At 40.4% G+C, this 18329-nt stretch overlaps 1 protein-coding gene across 7 annotated transcripts in view; it reads left to right on the top strand.

Moving 5' to 3' along the window:
• pds5a (PDS5 cohesin associated factor A) overlaps positions 1-18329 on the top strand; it is a 215291-nt gene that overhangs the window by 62653 nt on the left and 134309 nt on the right. For all 7 annotated transcript variants that reach the window (XM_067988550.1, XM_067988542.1, XM_067988526.1 and 4 more), the window contains exons 5-6: positions 8997-9094; positions 16268-16394. In XM_067988550.1, the coding sequence (XP_067844651.1) occupies positions 8997-9094; positions 16268-16394 (225 nt within the window). The remainder of the gene's footprint in view (positions 1-8996; positions 9095-16267; positions 16395-18329) is intronic.

The following is an 18329-nucleotide window of genomic DNA, read 5'->3' on the forward strand; positions in this document are numbered from 1 at the left end:
ATATACTTCCTTAGATAAGGAGACCAAAACTGTACAGGGTACTCCAGGTGAGGCCTCACCAAAGCCCTGTACATTTGTAGTAAGACTTCCTTACTCTTGTACTCCAACCCCCTTGCAATAAAGGCCAACATACCATTTGCTTTCCTAATTGCTTGCTGTAACTGCGTGCTAACTTTTTGTGTTTCTTGTATGAGGACACCCAAGTCTCTCTGAGCACCAACATTTAATAGTTTCTCACCATTTAAAAAACATTGTTTTTCTATTCTTCCTACCAAAGTGAATAACCTCACATTTCCCCACACTATACTCCATCTGCCACCTTCTTGCCCACTCGCTTAACCTGTTCATATCCCTTTGCAGACTCTTTGTGTCCTCCTCACAGCTTACTTTCTGACCTAGCTTTGTACCGTCAGCAAACTTGGATACATTACACTCAGTCCCTTCATCTAAGTCATTAATATAGATTGTAAATAGCTGAGGCCCAAGCACCAATCCTTGCGGCACCCCACTAGTTACAGCCTGTCAGCCTGAAAATGACCCGTTTATCCCTACTCTCTTTTCTGTCCATTAACCAATCCTCTATCCATGCTAATATGTTACCCCTAAGCTGAATCAGGTAGATTCAGGGATAAGTAATTTAGGTGTGTGGATTACTTTTAACCTGGTGTCAGTAAATAATGACATCAACTCATACACTATGTGTCATGTACGAGGACATATCTCTGAAGGTGTTCTCTCTACTTACATTTTTGTGTCAAATCGGTGTTGCAGAAAAATGTTCTTTCTTGCCTCCTTCACTTTTTCCATATGCTTCTTGTGCATCTGTCATAAGCCATCTTCAAGAACTTTTGATTTGATTTGGATATTGCTTTCTATTCCGTACAAATGCAATCTCAAATATGCCCTCAACTCTCCACCTTTCATAGAAACATAGGAACAGGAGTAAGACATTGAGTCCCTTGAGCCTGTTTCACCATTCAGTTAGATCATGGCTGATCCGCACCTCAACTCCATTTACCCGCCTTTGTTACACATCCCATGATACCCTAACATAAGAAATAGGCGCAGGCGCAGGAGTAGGCTATACAGTCCCTCGAGCTTGCTCCGCCATTCAGAAAGACCATGGCTGATCTTCGACCTCAACTCCACTTTCCTGCCTGATCCCCATATCCCTCGATTCCCTTAGAGTCCAAAAATCTATCGATCTCAGTCTTGAATATATTCAATGACCGAGCAGCCATAGCACTCTTGGGTAGAGAATTCCAAATATTCACGACCCTCTAAGTGAAGAAATTCCTCCTCATCTCAGTCTTAAATGTCTGACCCCTTATCCTGAGACTATGTCCCCTAGTTCTAGACTCTCCAGCCAGTGGAAACATCCTCTCAGCACCTACCCTGTCAAGCTGGGTCAAAATCCTGGAACTCGCTACATAACAGCACTGTGGGAGTACCTTCACACAGACTGCAGCGGTTCACCACCACCTTCTCAAGGGCAATTAGGGATGGCAATAAATGCTGGCCTTGCCAGTGATGCCCATATTACACGAATGAATTTTTTAAAAAGCCTTCTTATAATCTTATATGCTTCAATGAGATCACCTCTCGTTCTTCTAAACTCCAGGAAGTATAGGCCCATTCTATTCAATCTCTCCTCATAGGACAACTCTCATCCGAGGAATCAATCTAGTAAACCTTTGTTGCATCTCCTCTAAGGCAAGTATATCCTTCCTTAGGTAAGGTAGACCAAAACTGTACACAGTACTCCAGGTGTGGTCTCAACAAAGCCCTGTATAATTGCAGCAAGACTTCCTTATTCTTTGTACTCCAACCTCCTTGCAATAAAGGCCAACATACCATTTGTCTCCCTAATTGCTTGCTGTACCTGCATGCTAACTTTGTGTTTCGTGTACAAAGACACCCAAATCCCTCTGAACACCAACATTTAATAGTTTCTCACCATTTAAAAAAACATTCTGTTTTTCTCCTTTTCCTACCAAAGCGAATAACCTCACATTTCCCCACATTATACTCCATCTGCCACCTTCTTGCCCACTCACTTAACCTGTCTATATTCCTTTGCAGACTCTTTGCATCCTCCACACAGCTTACTTTCCCACCTAGCTTTGTATCGTCAGCAAACTTGGATACATTACACTCGGTCCCTTCATTTACGCCATGAATATAGATTGTAAATAGCTGAGACCCAAGCACCGTTCCTTGCAGCACACCACTAATTACGACCTGGCTACCCGAAAATGATCCATTTATTCCTACTCTCTGTTTTCTGTCCATTAACCAATTCTCAATCCATGATAATATATCACCCCCAATCCCATGAGCCCTAATCTTGTGTAACAACCTCTTGTGTTTTTTCTAATTCATTCATGGGTTTTGGCGTTGCTGCCAAGGCCAGCATTTATTGCCCATCCCCAATTGCCCTTGAGAAGGTGGAGGTGAGCCGCCGCCTTGAACCGCTGCAGTCTGTGTGGTGAAGGTACTCCCACAGTGCTGTTAAGTAGGGAGTTCCAGGATTTTGACCCAGCGACAATGAAGGAACGGTGATCTATTTCCAAGTCAAGATGGTGTGTGACTTGGAGGGGAATGTGCAGGTGGTGGTGTTCCCATGTGCCTGCTATCCTGGTCCTTCTAGGTGGTAGAGGTCGCTGGTTTGGGAGGTGCTGTCGAAGAAGCCTTGGCGAGTTGCTGCAGTGTATCTTGTAGATGGTACACATAGAATGAATGTTTAAGGTCGTGGATGGGGTGCTAATCAAGCAGGCTGCTTTGTCCTGGATGGTGTCAAGCTACTTGAGTGTTTTTGGAGCTGCACTCATCCAGGCAATGGAGAATATTCCATCACACTCCTGACTTGTGGCCCTGTAGATGGTAGAAAGGCTTTGGGGAGTCGGGGTGAGTCACTTGCCGCAGAATACCCAGCCTCTAACCTGCTCTAGTAGCCACAGTATTTATGTGGCTGGTCCAGTTAAGTTTCTGTTCATTGGTGACCCCCGGGATTTTGAAGGTGGGGGATTCAGCGATGGTAATGCCTTTGAATGTCAAGGGGAAGTGGTTAGACTCTCTCTTGTTGGAGATGGTCATTGTCTGGCATTTGTGTGGCATGAATGTCACTTGCCACTTATGAGCCCAAGCCTGGATGTTGTCCAGGTCTTGCTGCATGTGGGCACGGACATTATCCGAGGGGTTGCAAATGGAACTGAACACCCCTATTTCTGACCTGATGGAGGGAAGGTCATTGATTAAGCAGCTGAAGATGGTTGGGCCTTGTACACTGCCCTGAGGAACTCTTGCAGCGATGTCTTGGGGCTGAGATGATTGACTTCCAACAACCACTACCATGTTCCTTTGTGCTGGGTATGACTCCAGCCACTGAAGAATTTTCCCCCTGATTCCCATTGACTTCAATTTTACTAGGGCTTCTTGATGCCAACTCGGTCAAATGCTGCCTTGATGTCAAGGACAGTCATTCTCACCTCGCCTCACCTCTGGAATTCAGCTCTTTTGTCCATGTTTGGACCAAGGCTGTAATGAGATCTGGAGCCGAGTGGTCCTGGCGGAACCCAAACTGAGCATTGGTGAACAGGTTATTGATGAGTAAGTGCCGCTTGATAGCACTGTCGATGACATCTTCCATCACTTTGCTGATGATTGAGATTCGACTGATGGGGCGGTAATTGGCCGGATTGGATTTGTCCTGTTTTTTGTGGACAGGACATACTTGGGCAATTTTCCACATTGTCGGGTAGATGCCAGTGTTGCAGCTGTACTAGAATAGCTTGGCTAGAGGTGTAGCTAGTTCTGGAGCACAAGACTTCAGCACTGCAGCCGGGATGTTGTCGGGGCCCATAGCCGTTGCTATATCCAGTGCACTCAGCCGTTTCTTGATATCACATGGAGTGAGTCGAATTGGCTGAAGGTTGGCTTCTCTGATGGTGGGGATCTGGGGAGGATGCCTGGATGGCTCGGCACTTCTGGTTGACGATGGTTGCAAATGCTTCAGCCGTGTATTTTTGCACTCGTGCTGGGCTGTGCCATTATTGAGGATGGGGTTGTTCATGGAGCCTCCTCCTCCCATTAGTTGTTTGATTATCCACCACCATTCACGACTGGATGTGGCAGGACTCCAGAGCTTTGATCTGATCCGTTGGTTGTCAGATTATTTAGCTCCATCTATAGCATGTTGCTTCCGCTGTTTAGCGTGCGTGTAGTCCTGTGTTGTAACTTCACCAGGTTGGCACCTCATTTTTATGTATGCCTGGTGCTGCTCCTGGCATGCTCTTCCACGCTCCTCATTGAACCAGGGTTGATCCTCTGGCTTGATGGTAATGGTAGAGTGAGGAATATGCCGGGCCATGAGGTTACAGATTGTGATGGAATATAGTTCTGCTGCTGCTGATGGCCCACAGCGCCTCATGGATGCCCAGTTTTGAGCTGCTCAATCTCTTCTGAATCTGTGTGGCACCTTATCGAATGCCTTTTGAAAATCCAAATATACTACATCCACTGGTTCCCTCTTATCCACCCTGCTAGTTACACCCTCAAAAAAGTCTAATGATTTGTCAAACATGATTTCCTTTTCATAAAACCGTGTTGACTTTGTCTAATCATATTATGGTTTTCTAAGTGCCCTGTTACTACGTCCTTAATAATAGATTCTAGCATTTCCCTACTACTAATGTCAGGCTAACTGGCCTGTAGTTCCCTGTTTTCTCTCGCCCTCCTTTCTTGAATAGCGGGGTTACATTTGCTACCTTCCAATCCACGCGGACCGTTCTAGAATCTAGGTAATTCTGGAATATCAAAACGAATGCATCCACGTCTTATACAACCCTAGGATGTAGGCCATCAGGTCCAGGGGATTTGTCAGCTTTTAGTCCCGTTAATTTTTCTTTACTGATCTTAATTACTTTAAGTTCCTCCTTCTCATTAGACCCTTGGTTCCCCACTATTTCTGGTATGTTTATTGTGTCTTCCACTGTGAAGACAGATGCAGAATATTTGTTTAACGACTTTGTCATTTCCTTATTTCCCCATTATAATTACTCCTGTTTCTGCCTCTAAGGGACGCATGTTTACTTTTGCTAATCTCGTCCTTTTTATATACTTTTAGAAGCTCTTACAATTTGTTTTTATATTTCTTGCTAGTTTATTCTCATTCAATTTTCTCCATCTTTATCAATTTCTTAGTTATCCTTTGCTGATTTGGAAACCTTCCCAATGCTGAGGCTTACTGCTCTTGGCAACATTGTAAGCCTCTTCTTTTAATCTAAACTATCCTTATCTTCGTTAGTTAGCCACCGATGGATCATTTTGCCTGTGGAGTTTTTATTCCTCAAGGGTAGGTATATTCGTTGACAATTATGAATTATTTCTTTAAATGTTCGCCACTGCTTATCTACTGTCATATCTTTTAATCTAATTTCCCAATCTACATTAGCCAACTCGTCCCTCATACCTACTTAATTGCCCTTGTTTAAATTTAAGACCCTAGTTTCGGACATAACTCTCAAACTCAATATGAAATTCATCATCATATGATCACTTTTCCCCAGAAGATCCTTTATTATATGATTACTAATTAATCCTGTTTCATTACACAATATTAGATATAAAATAGCCTGGTCCCAAGTTGGCTCCTCGACAAATTGTTCTAGAAAGCTGTCTCGGATGTATTCCATGAACTTGTCCTCCATACTACTTTTGCCAATTTGGTTTGCCCAGTCTATGTGAAGATTAAAGTCCCCCATCATTATTGCATTACTCTTGTTAGATGCTTCTCAAATTTTCTGATTTATACTCTGTCCAACACTATAACTACTGTTAGGTGGCTTATAACTATTTCCACCAGTGTTTTCTGCCCCATGTTATTTCTTAGCTCCACCCATACTGATTCTACACCCCTATTTTCTGAGCTAAGATCCTTTCTCACTACTGTCTTCTTTATCTCTTCCTTTATCATCAGGGCCACCCCCACTCCTTTTCCATTTTGCCTATCTTTACTAACAATTAAGTACCCTGGAATATTTAGTTCCCAACCTTGGTTACCCTGCAAGGTCTGAGACTCAGTCTCAGTAATGGCTACTAGATCAAACCCATTTATCTCTATTTGTGCCATTAATTCATCTATCTTATTACGAATGCTTTGTGCATTCAGATACAGTGCCTTTAATTTGAAATTTTTACTTTTTTTCCCTCATGTGACCTTAGTCACTAATGCCCTATTACCTTTGTTAAACACTCTGTTGCTTCCTGACACACTCTGCTTGTTTTTAAGCAAATTGCTACTCTGCTCTACAGCCTTGACTTATCTTTTTTAGATGGATAAAATTACTGTCACCTGAACCCTCTTATCTCTTTCCCCCCCCCCCCCCTTATTAGTTTAAAGCCCTACCTACTGCCCTAGTTATTCGATTCGCCAGGACACTGGTCCCAGCCCGGTTTAAGTGGAGCCCGTCCCAGTGGAACAGCTCCCTCTTTCCCCGGTACTGGTGCCAGTGCCCCATGAATTGAAACCCCTGCTTCCCACACCGCTTTTTCAGCCACGCATTTAACCATCGATTGTGATTGTCCCTATGCCAATTTGCCCATGGCTCAGGTTGAAATCCAGGCATTATTACCTTTGAGGTTCTGCTATTTAATTTGGACCCGAGCTCCTCAAACTCCCTCAGCAGAATCTCATTCCCATTTCTACCTATGTCGCTGGTTCCTACGTGGACCAAGACAACTGGATCCTCCCCCTCACACTCCGAGTTCTTTTCCAGCCCTGAGGAGACATCCTTAACTCTGACAGGCAACACAGCCTTTGGGACTCAACGTTTGCAGCTGCAGAGAACAATATCCTCCTGACTATACTATCCCCTACCACATTCCTTTTTACTCCCCGCACTTGAATGGCCTTTTGTGCTATGGTGCCGTGGTCAGTTCGCCCATCCTCCCTGCAGTCTTTGATCTCATTCATACAGATAGCAAGTACCTCGTATCCTAACAAAAATCTATCAATCCCAGTCTTGAAAATTTCAATTGACCCAGCATCCGCAGCCTTTTGGGGAGCGAGTTCCAGATTTCCTCTACCTGTTGTGCGAAAAAATGCTTCCTGATTTCACTCCTAAATGTCCTAGCTGTAATTTTAAGATTATGCCCTCTTGTTCTGCATTCCCCCACCAGAGGAATTTGTTTGTCTGTATCGAATCCCTTAATCATTTTAAATACCTCAATTAGATAACCCCCTCAACTTTCTAAACTCAAGGGAATACAAGCCAAGTTTATGCAACCTGTTCTCATAATTTTACCCTTTAACCCCTGGTATAATCCTGATGGATCGGCGCTGTAACCCTTCCAAAGCCAATATATCTTCCTGGAGGTTCATTGTCCAAAACTGAACACGGTATTCCGGATGGTGTCTGACCAAGGCTTTACAACTGAAGCATCACTTCCTCACTTTTGAATTCTAATCCCCTTGAGACGTAGGCCAATATTCGATTAGCCTTTTCATAACTTTTTGTACCTGTGCAGTAACTTTGTGATTTGTGCACATGTACATCCAAATCCCTTTGCTCCTCCACAGCTAGTCTCTCACCATTAAGAAAATATTCCAATTTGTCTTTCTCAGGTCCAAAGTTGATGACCTCACACTTCGCCACATTGAACTCCATTTGCCACAGTTTTGCCCACTCAGTTACTCTCTGTGATCCTTTGTAATTTCCTCCTCCCATCCACACAACTTACTGTGCCTCCTAATTAGTGTCATCTGCAAACTTGGATATATAACTCTCTCTCCCTTCATTCAAGTCATTTTTTATATATATATGTATGTATGTATATAGATAGTGAAAAGCTGAGGCCCCAGTTCTGATCCCTGTGTAACACCCTTTATCCCTACTCTCTGTCTCCTACGTATTAACCAATTACCAACCCATATCACAAGGTTATTCCAATTCCACATGCTTTCATTTTTGCTACTAATCTCTTGTGTGGAACCTTATCAAATGCCTCTGGAAGTTCATATAGATGACATCCATAGACACTCCCCTATGCACCATGCTAGTGACCACCTCAAAAATTTTAGGTAGATTAGTCAGACATGACCTACCTCACATAACTCCATGCTGACTCTCTCTGATCAACTGTTATCTGTCCAAGTGCTCAATCACACTTTCTCTGATAGGTTCCTCATCGTACTTTCTTTGTTGCGTTTTATAGCTCTCCCAGTCTGCTGGATTTCCCCTTCCTTGCATTTGTGTAACCCTTTTCTTTTAGCTTGTTACTGTCTCTTACCTCATATGTTGACCATGGTTGCATAACTATATAAGTGTAGCCTTTGCATTGTACAGGTATGTACTTGTTTTGTATTGTACCATATACTTTGAATACTTCCCACTGTTTGTAGGTTTACCTATTTACAGTTCAGCTCATTCTACTTTGGTCAATTTATTTCTCATCCTGTTGAAGTTTGCCTTACTTAAATTTAAAACCTTGGTTTCAAGGAGCAGCCAATGCTTTATTTCACTTGAAAGCAGTTTAGATGAGGTTTGATGGATTTGGAGTCATGTTCTCAATAGCATAACCTTTGGATGGCTATGTGGACAAATACCCTAGAGCTATTCCTATCTCCAACCCACTCCATGTGATAGTTCTTGGTCACATGGATTTGTCTACTTCTCTAGTCAGCGTTTAATCTGTGGAAGAATATGCAACACAATGGTGTAGATTTGACAACTGCGGCACTGAATTCCAAATATCAGCAATACTGTATGAGTAGCATTATGGGAGGCTCATTTAAAAATAGTGGATGAAGTTCTGTTACTACATTTGCATTACTTAAAACTATTTTGGGAGCTCAAATACTTGTAGTTAATGCTGATGGTCCATTATTTTGCAATCAATTTTGAAGCTATTTGTACTACAGATATTTAATCTATTATCTTATTTTAATTATCTATTCTCAGTAATAGTAAACTGGCTAATGTTATTCTGTTCCACAGAACCTGGCATGGGTGAAGTCCTATAACATCTGTTTTGAGCTTGAAGATTGTAATGAGATTTTTATACAGCTCTTCAGGACCCTCTTCTCAGTCATTAAGTAAGATTTTTAAGTACAGTATATTATGTTTAATGAAGTATGGCCTTCTGTTACTAGCGCAGAATAATAAGTATGTGTTTTTACACTTTTTTTTGCTTTTTGCTGTAATATTTTTTACAGTAGAATAGTCTCCATTGGCCAGTCCTGATGATCCCCAAGAAAATCTTGGGTCAGTTATATTGACAATTATAGTAATGAGCATTTTGTATTTCAGTGTACTGAATGCTGCCGTGGAAATTTTCTTTCAATAGAAAGGCAGTTTTAAATAGGTACTTCGAAAATTTGCTAGTTTAAATCACCAATAGTGCAATAGTTTTTCACTAGAATACATGTTTATGCTTGTTCACTGAGAACCAGTATAAAACTATCTCTCGATGAAAGGCACTTTCTAAGCTTCCCCAATGTACACTGTGTTGTGATGCTAGGCAGTGCGGACCAGAAAGGTCACGGGTTTCAGTTGCTGAACCAGGCAACTACAGCCAAAAGGATAGTACCTTTGGTATAACTGCCCCCGCCAGGTCCCTGGGTTAAGAAAGGGAAAACTCAGCCAGTGTCATCCTGATCTCTATCCAGTGATTATTATTAGAAATCCACCTGTTTGAACACCAGTTGAGGACAGGGATAGCATTCTGGTTCAGGTTTTTAAAGCTATGCTTCCCTTTCAACTGTTATACCAGACTCACCACGAGAGGCCCCTTGTGATCTGGGAGTGTACATCTTTAATTGCATAGCCCAAAACCAACAGTTAACTTCTTAGTACTAACATGGTGCACTGGAATTTGTGTAATATTCCCATTATGTTAGATCTGTGAGCAACAGAAAATATCACACCCAAGGCCAACTTCATGCTAAAATAACTGATCAAACTTATCTACATTCAACGTGTAGAAGCAAAGATATTAGCCACCTGTACAGTACGAGGTTATATTATTAACTTTGTATACTGGTTGTTTATCAGTCTGCTGAGACTGCTTTTCCTTCTGTAGATGACAGCCTCCTGTGGTCTACTGACATAATAGAATAAGCTTTATGCCAGTAATGTATTTCAGTTCCGTGGCACCTTGAGAGTTAGGTTTCCCGAATGGAGCTTCTTCCTTTTAAAATATATAGAATGAGGGAACAACACTGTAGATCTGTTGAAATTATCCTGATTTAAGGAAATATTTTTCTTTGAAGATGGGATATCCTAGCTGGCCTGAATAAATAAATCAAGTAACAAAGAAATCATGCTGTTTGACTTCTGACAGTATTGCATATTCATAATATTTACTGAGACTAAATATAATGTTATAGGAACTAGTCTAACATAACAGTAGTGTAGCCTATAGTAGACACTGACACCTGATAACTTCATTTACATGAAACACATTCTCCCAATCACCCCTAGATTAAATGAAGTATTTATTTTAACCAATTCTTGATCAAAAGAAATTATCTGTTCTTGCAACCTCACCATTCCCGGTCCCCCATTTTAATCTCGGGAAGGAATGGTCTTCATTTCGATCCTGAGTTGCCATTGCATTTAAAATATATACAGATACCAATAGATCTCATGGTACTGCTAGACATGAGTTGGAAAATATGTTTTATAAAAGCATAAGTGTTAAGTAATGTTATTCTGCTGCCAAGGTTGAAGCTGCATGTGACCTGCATGTCATTGTAAGGTTATAAGTTCTCATTGTGTAAATGTTACATTTTGAGGTTAGATGGAGAATAATTCCCATTAGACACATCCTGAGGATCATTGTTTCTTTGCTCCTCCTGAAAGTTGAAAAAACCAGGAGGAAATTATTGGCTTTCATTCTCTTTTTTTTGTAACTACTAAGTGTGAACTCTGATAGATGTGTGCTGGACACAAGACTTTTATGTATCAAGATAGACATGTGCTTACTCAGATAAAATTTGGGCATGGCTTTTTTGACCCATGATCGCTTGGGTGGTTCTTGTTCCCAAGCGCAGTCCAGGTTCTCTCAGGAAGAATAAGCATAATGTAAAAGTGTATCTCAGGATGAGCCATCACATTGAGAAACAGGGAGAACATCAGAGGGAAAATTGGAGAAAAAAATATTTTTTTCTGCAATTCCCAAAAGCAATTAGAAAAAGAATTGTGGCTATACTTGTAAACAAGGGTGTGAAATTTCATTTGCTACTGGTAATGTATATCTGTTAATATACTACAAATCTTGCACCTGTAAGCATGTCCCTTCCACTTTTCCCATTAGAAATTCCTATGTCCACATTTATCATGGAAACTGCTTATGTAAACTTGTTGGGATGTAACTACAGCACTATTGCTAGTGGGATGCAGTGGATACAATATGAACATGTGTCGCTACTTTTAGTGATTTGTGTACCTGTAACCCTAGGTCCCTTTCTCCTCTACCCTATTTAGATTCTTACTTCCAAGCAGCATTTGGCCTCCTTATTCTTCCTACTAAAATGTAACACCTCATACTTTTCTATATTGAAATTCATTTGCCAATTACACGCCCATTCTGCAAGTTTATTAATGTGGGTATAGGAATTTACAATGGAAATATAAAAATAATGATTCTGTATGATTTGAAAATAGGGATTTCCACACCATGATCCAATTATCCCTGCCCTCTAATTTTGCTTCACCTGAAGACTATATTTGGTGTTAACTCCTCATGCACATTGCCATGGGAGATCGATATGTTAAACTCATGTTCCAGATGTTTTTCTGTTGCATCTTACAGTAAAGATTACATTTTCTTCTTACTGCCGACGTTAAGCTAACTGATCTACAGTTCGCTGGACTTGTTCTATCTCCCTTTTTATATAGAGGTATAACATTAGCTGTCCGCCAGTCCTCTGGCACTATTCACATATTTTGTATATATATAATATAGATACACATACATACATTCAATAGTGCCTCTGCTATCTCTTCCCTAGCTTCTTTTAATATGCACAGATGCAATTCATCCAGATCAGGGGTTTTACCATGGTATATGACATTTCATGACCAACTGGAAGTTAGTCTTTTAGTAAACCCATTGTTGCAATAGTTACTTGGAAGAACATGTGCCGAGGACCTGGAGCACATGGACTGTTGGTGTGTACACTGAAACACTGTTCAGCGTTGGTTGTTTTGAGTAATGTAGTAGCACTGTGAGCGGACATAATTTAAGATTTAGATTGTACTCTGAAGGAAGTTGAGAATTGTGCACAATTCAACATTTAGTGTGCTCTATGGATTTTCTTTGATTTGTTAATTCAACATCAGATGCATGGGTAAAGTATTGCATGTTACCAATCTTTGTCAGACATGTTTATGTGTTGAACAAAGCATATCAGTCAAATTGCACCTGAGCCCTCAAACATAGCTGACAAAAGGAAATTGTAGTTTCTTAAAGATTTTTTTAAATAAACCACAATCCTCAAAAGGTGGGTTATTTTTATTCTTATCACATTACCTACTTAAGCTGCATAGCTCAAAGATAATGGTTCTCACAGAAAATGTGAGACATTTAAATATAAAGATATTTAAGATAAAAAAGGGGGGAAATTATTGATAAACTAATCAAACTTAGAAAGGTAAAACCCCTGGTCTGGATGGATTGCATCTGTGCATATTAAAAGAAGCTAGGGAACAGATAGCAGAGGCACTATTGAATGTATGTATGTGTATCTATATTATGTGAATAGTGCCAGAGGACTGGCGGACAGCTAATGTTATACCTATATATACAAAGGGAGATAGAAAAGTCCAGCGAACTGTAGATCAGTTAACTTAACGTCGGCGCTAAGAAAAAAATGTAATCTTTACTGTAAGATGCAATAGAAAAACATCTGGAAACCAAAAATATAATAAATAGCCAGCACGGATTTCAAAAGGGGAGGTCCTGCTTGACCAACCTTATTGAATTTTTTGAAGAAGTAGCAGGAAGAGTAGACATGGGTAATGTAGTAGATGTAATATATTTGGATTTTCAAACGGCCTTCGATAAGGTACCGCACAGTAGACTTGTGATTAAAGTTAGGAGATAAGTAGCAGAACGGATAGCAAGCTGGCTACAAAACAGAAAACAGATAGGGGTTAAGCATAGCTGCTCAGACTGTCAAAAGGTGGGAAGTGGTGTTCCACAAGGATTGGTGCTGGGACCACCATTGTTCACAGTTTACATGAATGATTTGGACTCGGGAATCGGAAGTATATCATCATAATTTCCGGACGACACCAAATTGAGGAGTATAGTTAATACTGAGGAAGACTGCAACAATATACAAGAAAACATTAATAAACTTGCAGAATGGGCGTGTAATTGGCAAATGAATTTCAATGTAGAAAAGTGTGAGGTGTTACATTTTGGTAGGAAGAATAAGGAGGCCGAATACTGCTTGGAAGAAAGAGTCTAAATAGGGTGGAGGAGCAAAGGGATCTAGCGTTACAGATACACAAATCACTAAAAGTAGCAACACAGGTTAATAAGTCCATTTAAAAAAAAAAAGCAAACCAAGCACCGGGGTTCATTTCCAGAGGGATAGAATTGAAAAACAGAGATGTTATATTAAACTTGTATAGAATCTTGGTTGGACCACACAGTACTGTCCACAGTTCTGGTCTCCATATTGTAAAAAGGTTAGAGGCACTGGAGAACATGCAAAAAAGATTCACAAGGATGATACCAGAACTGAGAGGAAATACTGATCAGGAAAGGCTGAACAGGCTGGGGCTCTTCTCTATAGAAAAGAGAAGCCTGATGGGGACCTAATAGAGGTCTTTAAAATTATGAAGGGGTTTGATCAGGTTGACGTAGAGAAAATTGTGGGGAGACCAAAACCACGGGCCATAAATATAAGATAGTCACCAATAAATCCGATGGGGAATTTAGGAGAAACTTCTTTACCCAAAGAGTGGTTAGAATGTGAAACGCGCTACCACAAGGAGTAGTTGAGACGAATAGCGCAAATGCATTTAAGGGGAACCTAGATAAGTACATGAGGGAGAAAGGAATAGACGGATTTGCTGATCAGGTTGGGAGGGGGCTCGTGTGGTACGTAAACACCAACATAGACCAGTTGGGCCGAATGGCGTATTTCTGTGCTGTAATGTAATTCTATATAAAAGTTCAAGCTGTGTTGTATTTTTCCAAGGAAGTTCTACAAAATAGGAAGGGTGGACATATTAGTTCATTAGGGCTATGTATAATAAAGGTGAAATGTTTTCCTTATAGTTGGTGTTGTATGGCAGAATCAGTAAATGAAAAAGATGTTTCCTTGTAAGTCAGATCTGAAAGGAATTGTTGCTGTGAAAGGGAATGGGTATTCTAGCTTGGTATCACTTCTTTAGAGACCCGTAAAATTTTGAAGATTGCATGTGCTATGAAAACTTTGGTCTAACAACAAGTTATAAAGTAATTTATTTTACAAGTACAACTCTTCTAAGCTTCAAACTATTTTAATGTCAGACCAATAGCCGTAATGTGAGTATAGCATTTACCTCCACTTTTTAAGCAGCAAAACAGAATTTGTTTTTTCTGAGCGTACTTCTGAGATCATTGTTCTTCCTACTGACGACTCACATCTGTGCTATCTGCTCATCTGTCAACACACAACTTGTAATTGCCTTTTTTCTCTCTACAAATGAATACCAATTGTATTTTGCAATTGTATCAGGTGCAGGTTTGAATAACTCCTTTCCCAATAAGATTGGACTTCAATAAACTGCAAGAAATTAGAATTCACATTTCTACAAAGCTAACAATAAACTACTTGCACAAGTACAACTTGAATCACATTTTTCTTTCACCAGTTTTCTTCTCTTCTCCCCACCTCCCCCAGACCCCATCATCAACCCTGAAGCTATTGACTTTTCTGTGGTACATTTCTTTACCTAACAGAAATGGCTATAATTCATCTGTTAGCTTTGATAGTGAGTGTTAGGTCTTTTGATTGCAGGAAGCATCAAAGCTAAGCCCACCCACACCTGTTCTCAACTGCTGTTCACAAACATGCATTTCGAGGAGGACGACAACGACCCTGGCTAATTTCTCTCCGTCGCACCCAAATCAGGAGAGCTAAAACTAATTGTAATGCCCCAATGCTGCCCATCTGAGATCAGCTAACTTAGGGCAGACTGAGGATCAAAGTTGGCACCTTCTGGCGTGTTTGCCTCTGCTGGTCAATGGACAATTTTACTGGTTCATTAGGGCTGCATCATATTTTAGGAAGAGTATTTAAATTGTGAATGGTGAAATTCAAATACTTTTTTAAATCGCTTTTTGTCTCACATAATGGTGGCTTTTCACTTTCCTTCCATGTAACCGTGATAGTTTCAGGAAATCAGCATTTCAGATTAACAGATGAATTTAATAGATCTTCCCCTTGAATACTGCTGCTGGGTGTGTGCTGTATTATCACATTGACTTTCTACCCTTTCTGATATCCTATAAAGCACGACTGTGCCATTTATTCAGATCTTTTTCCTACATCATTATCAGTCTTAATTAATCTTAGTGACTGGAGAATTTTTTTCCTCCAATTTAATGGTTTACATTTCACATTTCATGCACGTTCAAAGATTAAGACAAAACAAAAACTCTTACTGAATAATGTGCTTTTTGGCAGTTGTGTCCACTAGAGGAGATATCAAATTCTAAGTTGGAGTAGCCAATTATCTCTACTTTGCCTGGCCCAAAGATGGCGCAAGGCTTGGTCTATACTGCCGTTTTCTCTAAAAGGTGATTTTTTGAGTTTTAAAAAGGACCATTTTATTTTTTTCTGCTTATCTTAAGTTAATGTTAGATCATACAATCCACTGTATTAATGTGCATATATCTTTTTGTTTATATTTGTGGGTAAGAGCATCAGGAAAGCTGGTCAAATATTTGTCTCCAATGTTAATAAAATAGCAAACCAACCTGTTGCTATCAATTAGCAAGGCTACTTGCAAGGTAAAATTCCATTCAATAAGAACAAAATGACAATTTGAGCAAGTTTTGAATATTTATGTATTAGAAAGGTCCTTAAGCTAACCTTGAAATTTTCTTCAAATAATAATATCCCCAAATCTGACAGACAACAGTGATGCAGAGAGTCTGCTGTCATAAGGTGCGCTGTTATCCCTATTTGAAGAATGAGGAATACCACTTTGGATTGTAGGAGGTAGTATTGTAATCAGTAAGCATTTTAACATTTTTATCTCAGCAACAGCCACAATCAGAAGGTTCAGATGCACATGTTGGATTTGATGAGTTCTATCATCATGGAAGGAGATGGAGTAACTCAGGATCTACTGGACTCCATTCTTATCAACCTTATTCCTGCACACAAGGTTTGTATTTGTTCTTGAACAGAATATTTTGATAAACCAAATTATTCTAAGAAATTGGAAATAATTGTCTGAGTAGTGTTCAAAGTAGCAGTTGCCCTCCCTGCTGTTTCCCGGCAGTCTTACCTGTACATATTCTGGCTCTCTCCTGATACTCATCAGATTCTTCTGCTCTCTGTCTCTAATGATCATGACAGTTCTCAGCATCTCTTCTCTGTCGTGGCTTTTCATTAGCAGCCATTTTTTAGAAAACATTGAGGTAAGTTTTCACTGGTTTTAAAACACATTTTAAGAATATGTGTTACTCTCCCTTTAAGAAAGTTGAATCTTTGAGCAACCATTTTAGAATCATGGAAATTAGTATCATAGAGTGGTCACAGCACAGAAGGAGGCCATTCGGCCTATCGAGCCCATCCCAACTCTTTGTATGAGCATTCTAGTTCCGCTGCTCTTTCCCCACAGCCCTGCAAATTTTTTCCCTTTATCCAATTCCTTTTTGAAAGCCAGGATTGAATCTGCATCCACCACCCTTTCAGGCAGCGTATTCCAGGTCATAACTACTCGCTGCGTTAAAAAAAAGTTTTTCCTCATGTCGCCTTTGGATCTTTTGCCAATCACCTTAAATCTGTGTCCTCTAGTTCTCAACCCTTCTGCCAGTGGGAACAGTTTCTCTCTTTACTTTATTTCAACCCTTCATGATTTTGAACACTTCTGTCAAATCTCCTCTCCACCTTCTCTGCTCTAAGGAGAACAATCCCAGCTTCTCCACTCTATCCACGTAACAGAAGTCCCTCATCCCTGGAGCCATTCTAGTAAATCTTTTCTGCACTCTCTCTAAGGCCTTCACATCATTCCTAAAGTGCAGTGCTCAGAATTGGACACAATACTCCAGTTGTGGCTGAACCAGTGTTTTATAAAAATTAAACATAACTTCCTTGCTTTTGTACTCTGTGCCTCTATTTATAAAGCGTGGGATCCCCTATGCTTTTTTAACCACTTTCTCAACCTGCCCTGCCACCTTCAAAGATTTATACACATATATCCCCAGGTCTCTCAATTCCTGCACCCCCTTTAGAATTACAGCATTTAGTTTATATTTCCCCTCCTCGTTCTTCCTACCAAAATGTGTCACTTCGCACTTCTCAGCGTTAAATTCCATCTGCCATGTGTCCGCCCATTCCACCAGCCTATCTCTTTCCTCTTGAAGTCTATTACTATCCTCCTCACTGTTCTCCAAGTTTTGTCATCTGCAAATTTTGAAATTGTGCCCTGTACACCCTTAAGGTAGCTTGCAAATGAGAAGAAGAATATGCCAAGGTGGCTGGCCATTTGTGTATTTAAGCAGACAAATCAGCTTAGTGCTACAAAACACAACCCTCAGTAAATAGTACCCTAACAATCCACAAGTGCACCATGGATGCTAGAGCTCAGGCATGTTGCTGCCCAGATATGCATGGTTGTAAATGTCAGGATTCTTTGTTGTCTAGGTATTTTTGAATTCTTTAAACCAAGCTTCTAAAAAGAAAAACAAGACTGGTGCCTTATCATATTTCTCAAAGCTGTGAAAGCATTTCACATACAATTAATTACTTTGAAGTGCATTGACTATCATGAAAGCAAGTGTAAGAGCTATTATGTGCACAGGAAAATCTTACAAACAGTAACATGAATGAGATTTTTCTGTGTGGATTGAGGGAAAATTGTTGGCCGGGGCACTGAGAGAATTCCCTGTTCTTCTTTTGAGCAGTGCAGTAGGATCTTTAAAGTCCAGCTGAACAAGCAGATGAGGCATCAGTTTTACTTATTGTCTGAAGTATGTCACCTCTGATATTGCAGTACTCTCTCAGCACTGCACTGGAATATCAGCCGAGATTATGTGCTCAAATCCAGGAGTGGGGCTTGAACACTCTGACGCTGAGGTGAGTATGCTACAAACTG

Source organism: Heptranchias perlo, chromosome 1, assembly GCF_035084215.1.
Source record: "Heptranchias perlo isolate sHepPer1 chromosome 1, sHepPer1.hap1, whole genome shotgun sequence".
NCBI classification, from domain to species: Eukaryota; Metazoa; Chordata; class Chondrichthyes; order Hexanchiformes; family Hexanchidae; genus Heptranchias; species Heptranchias perlo.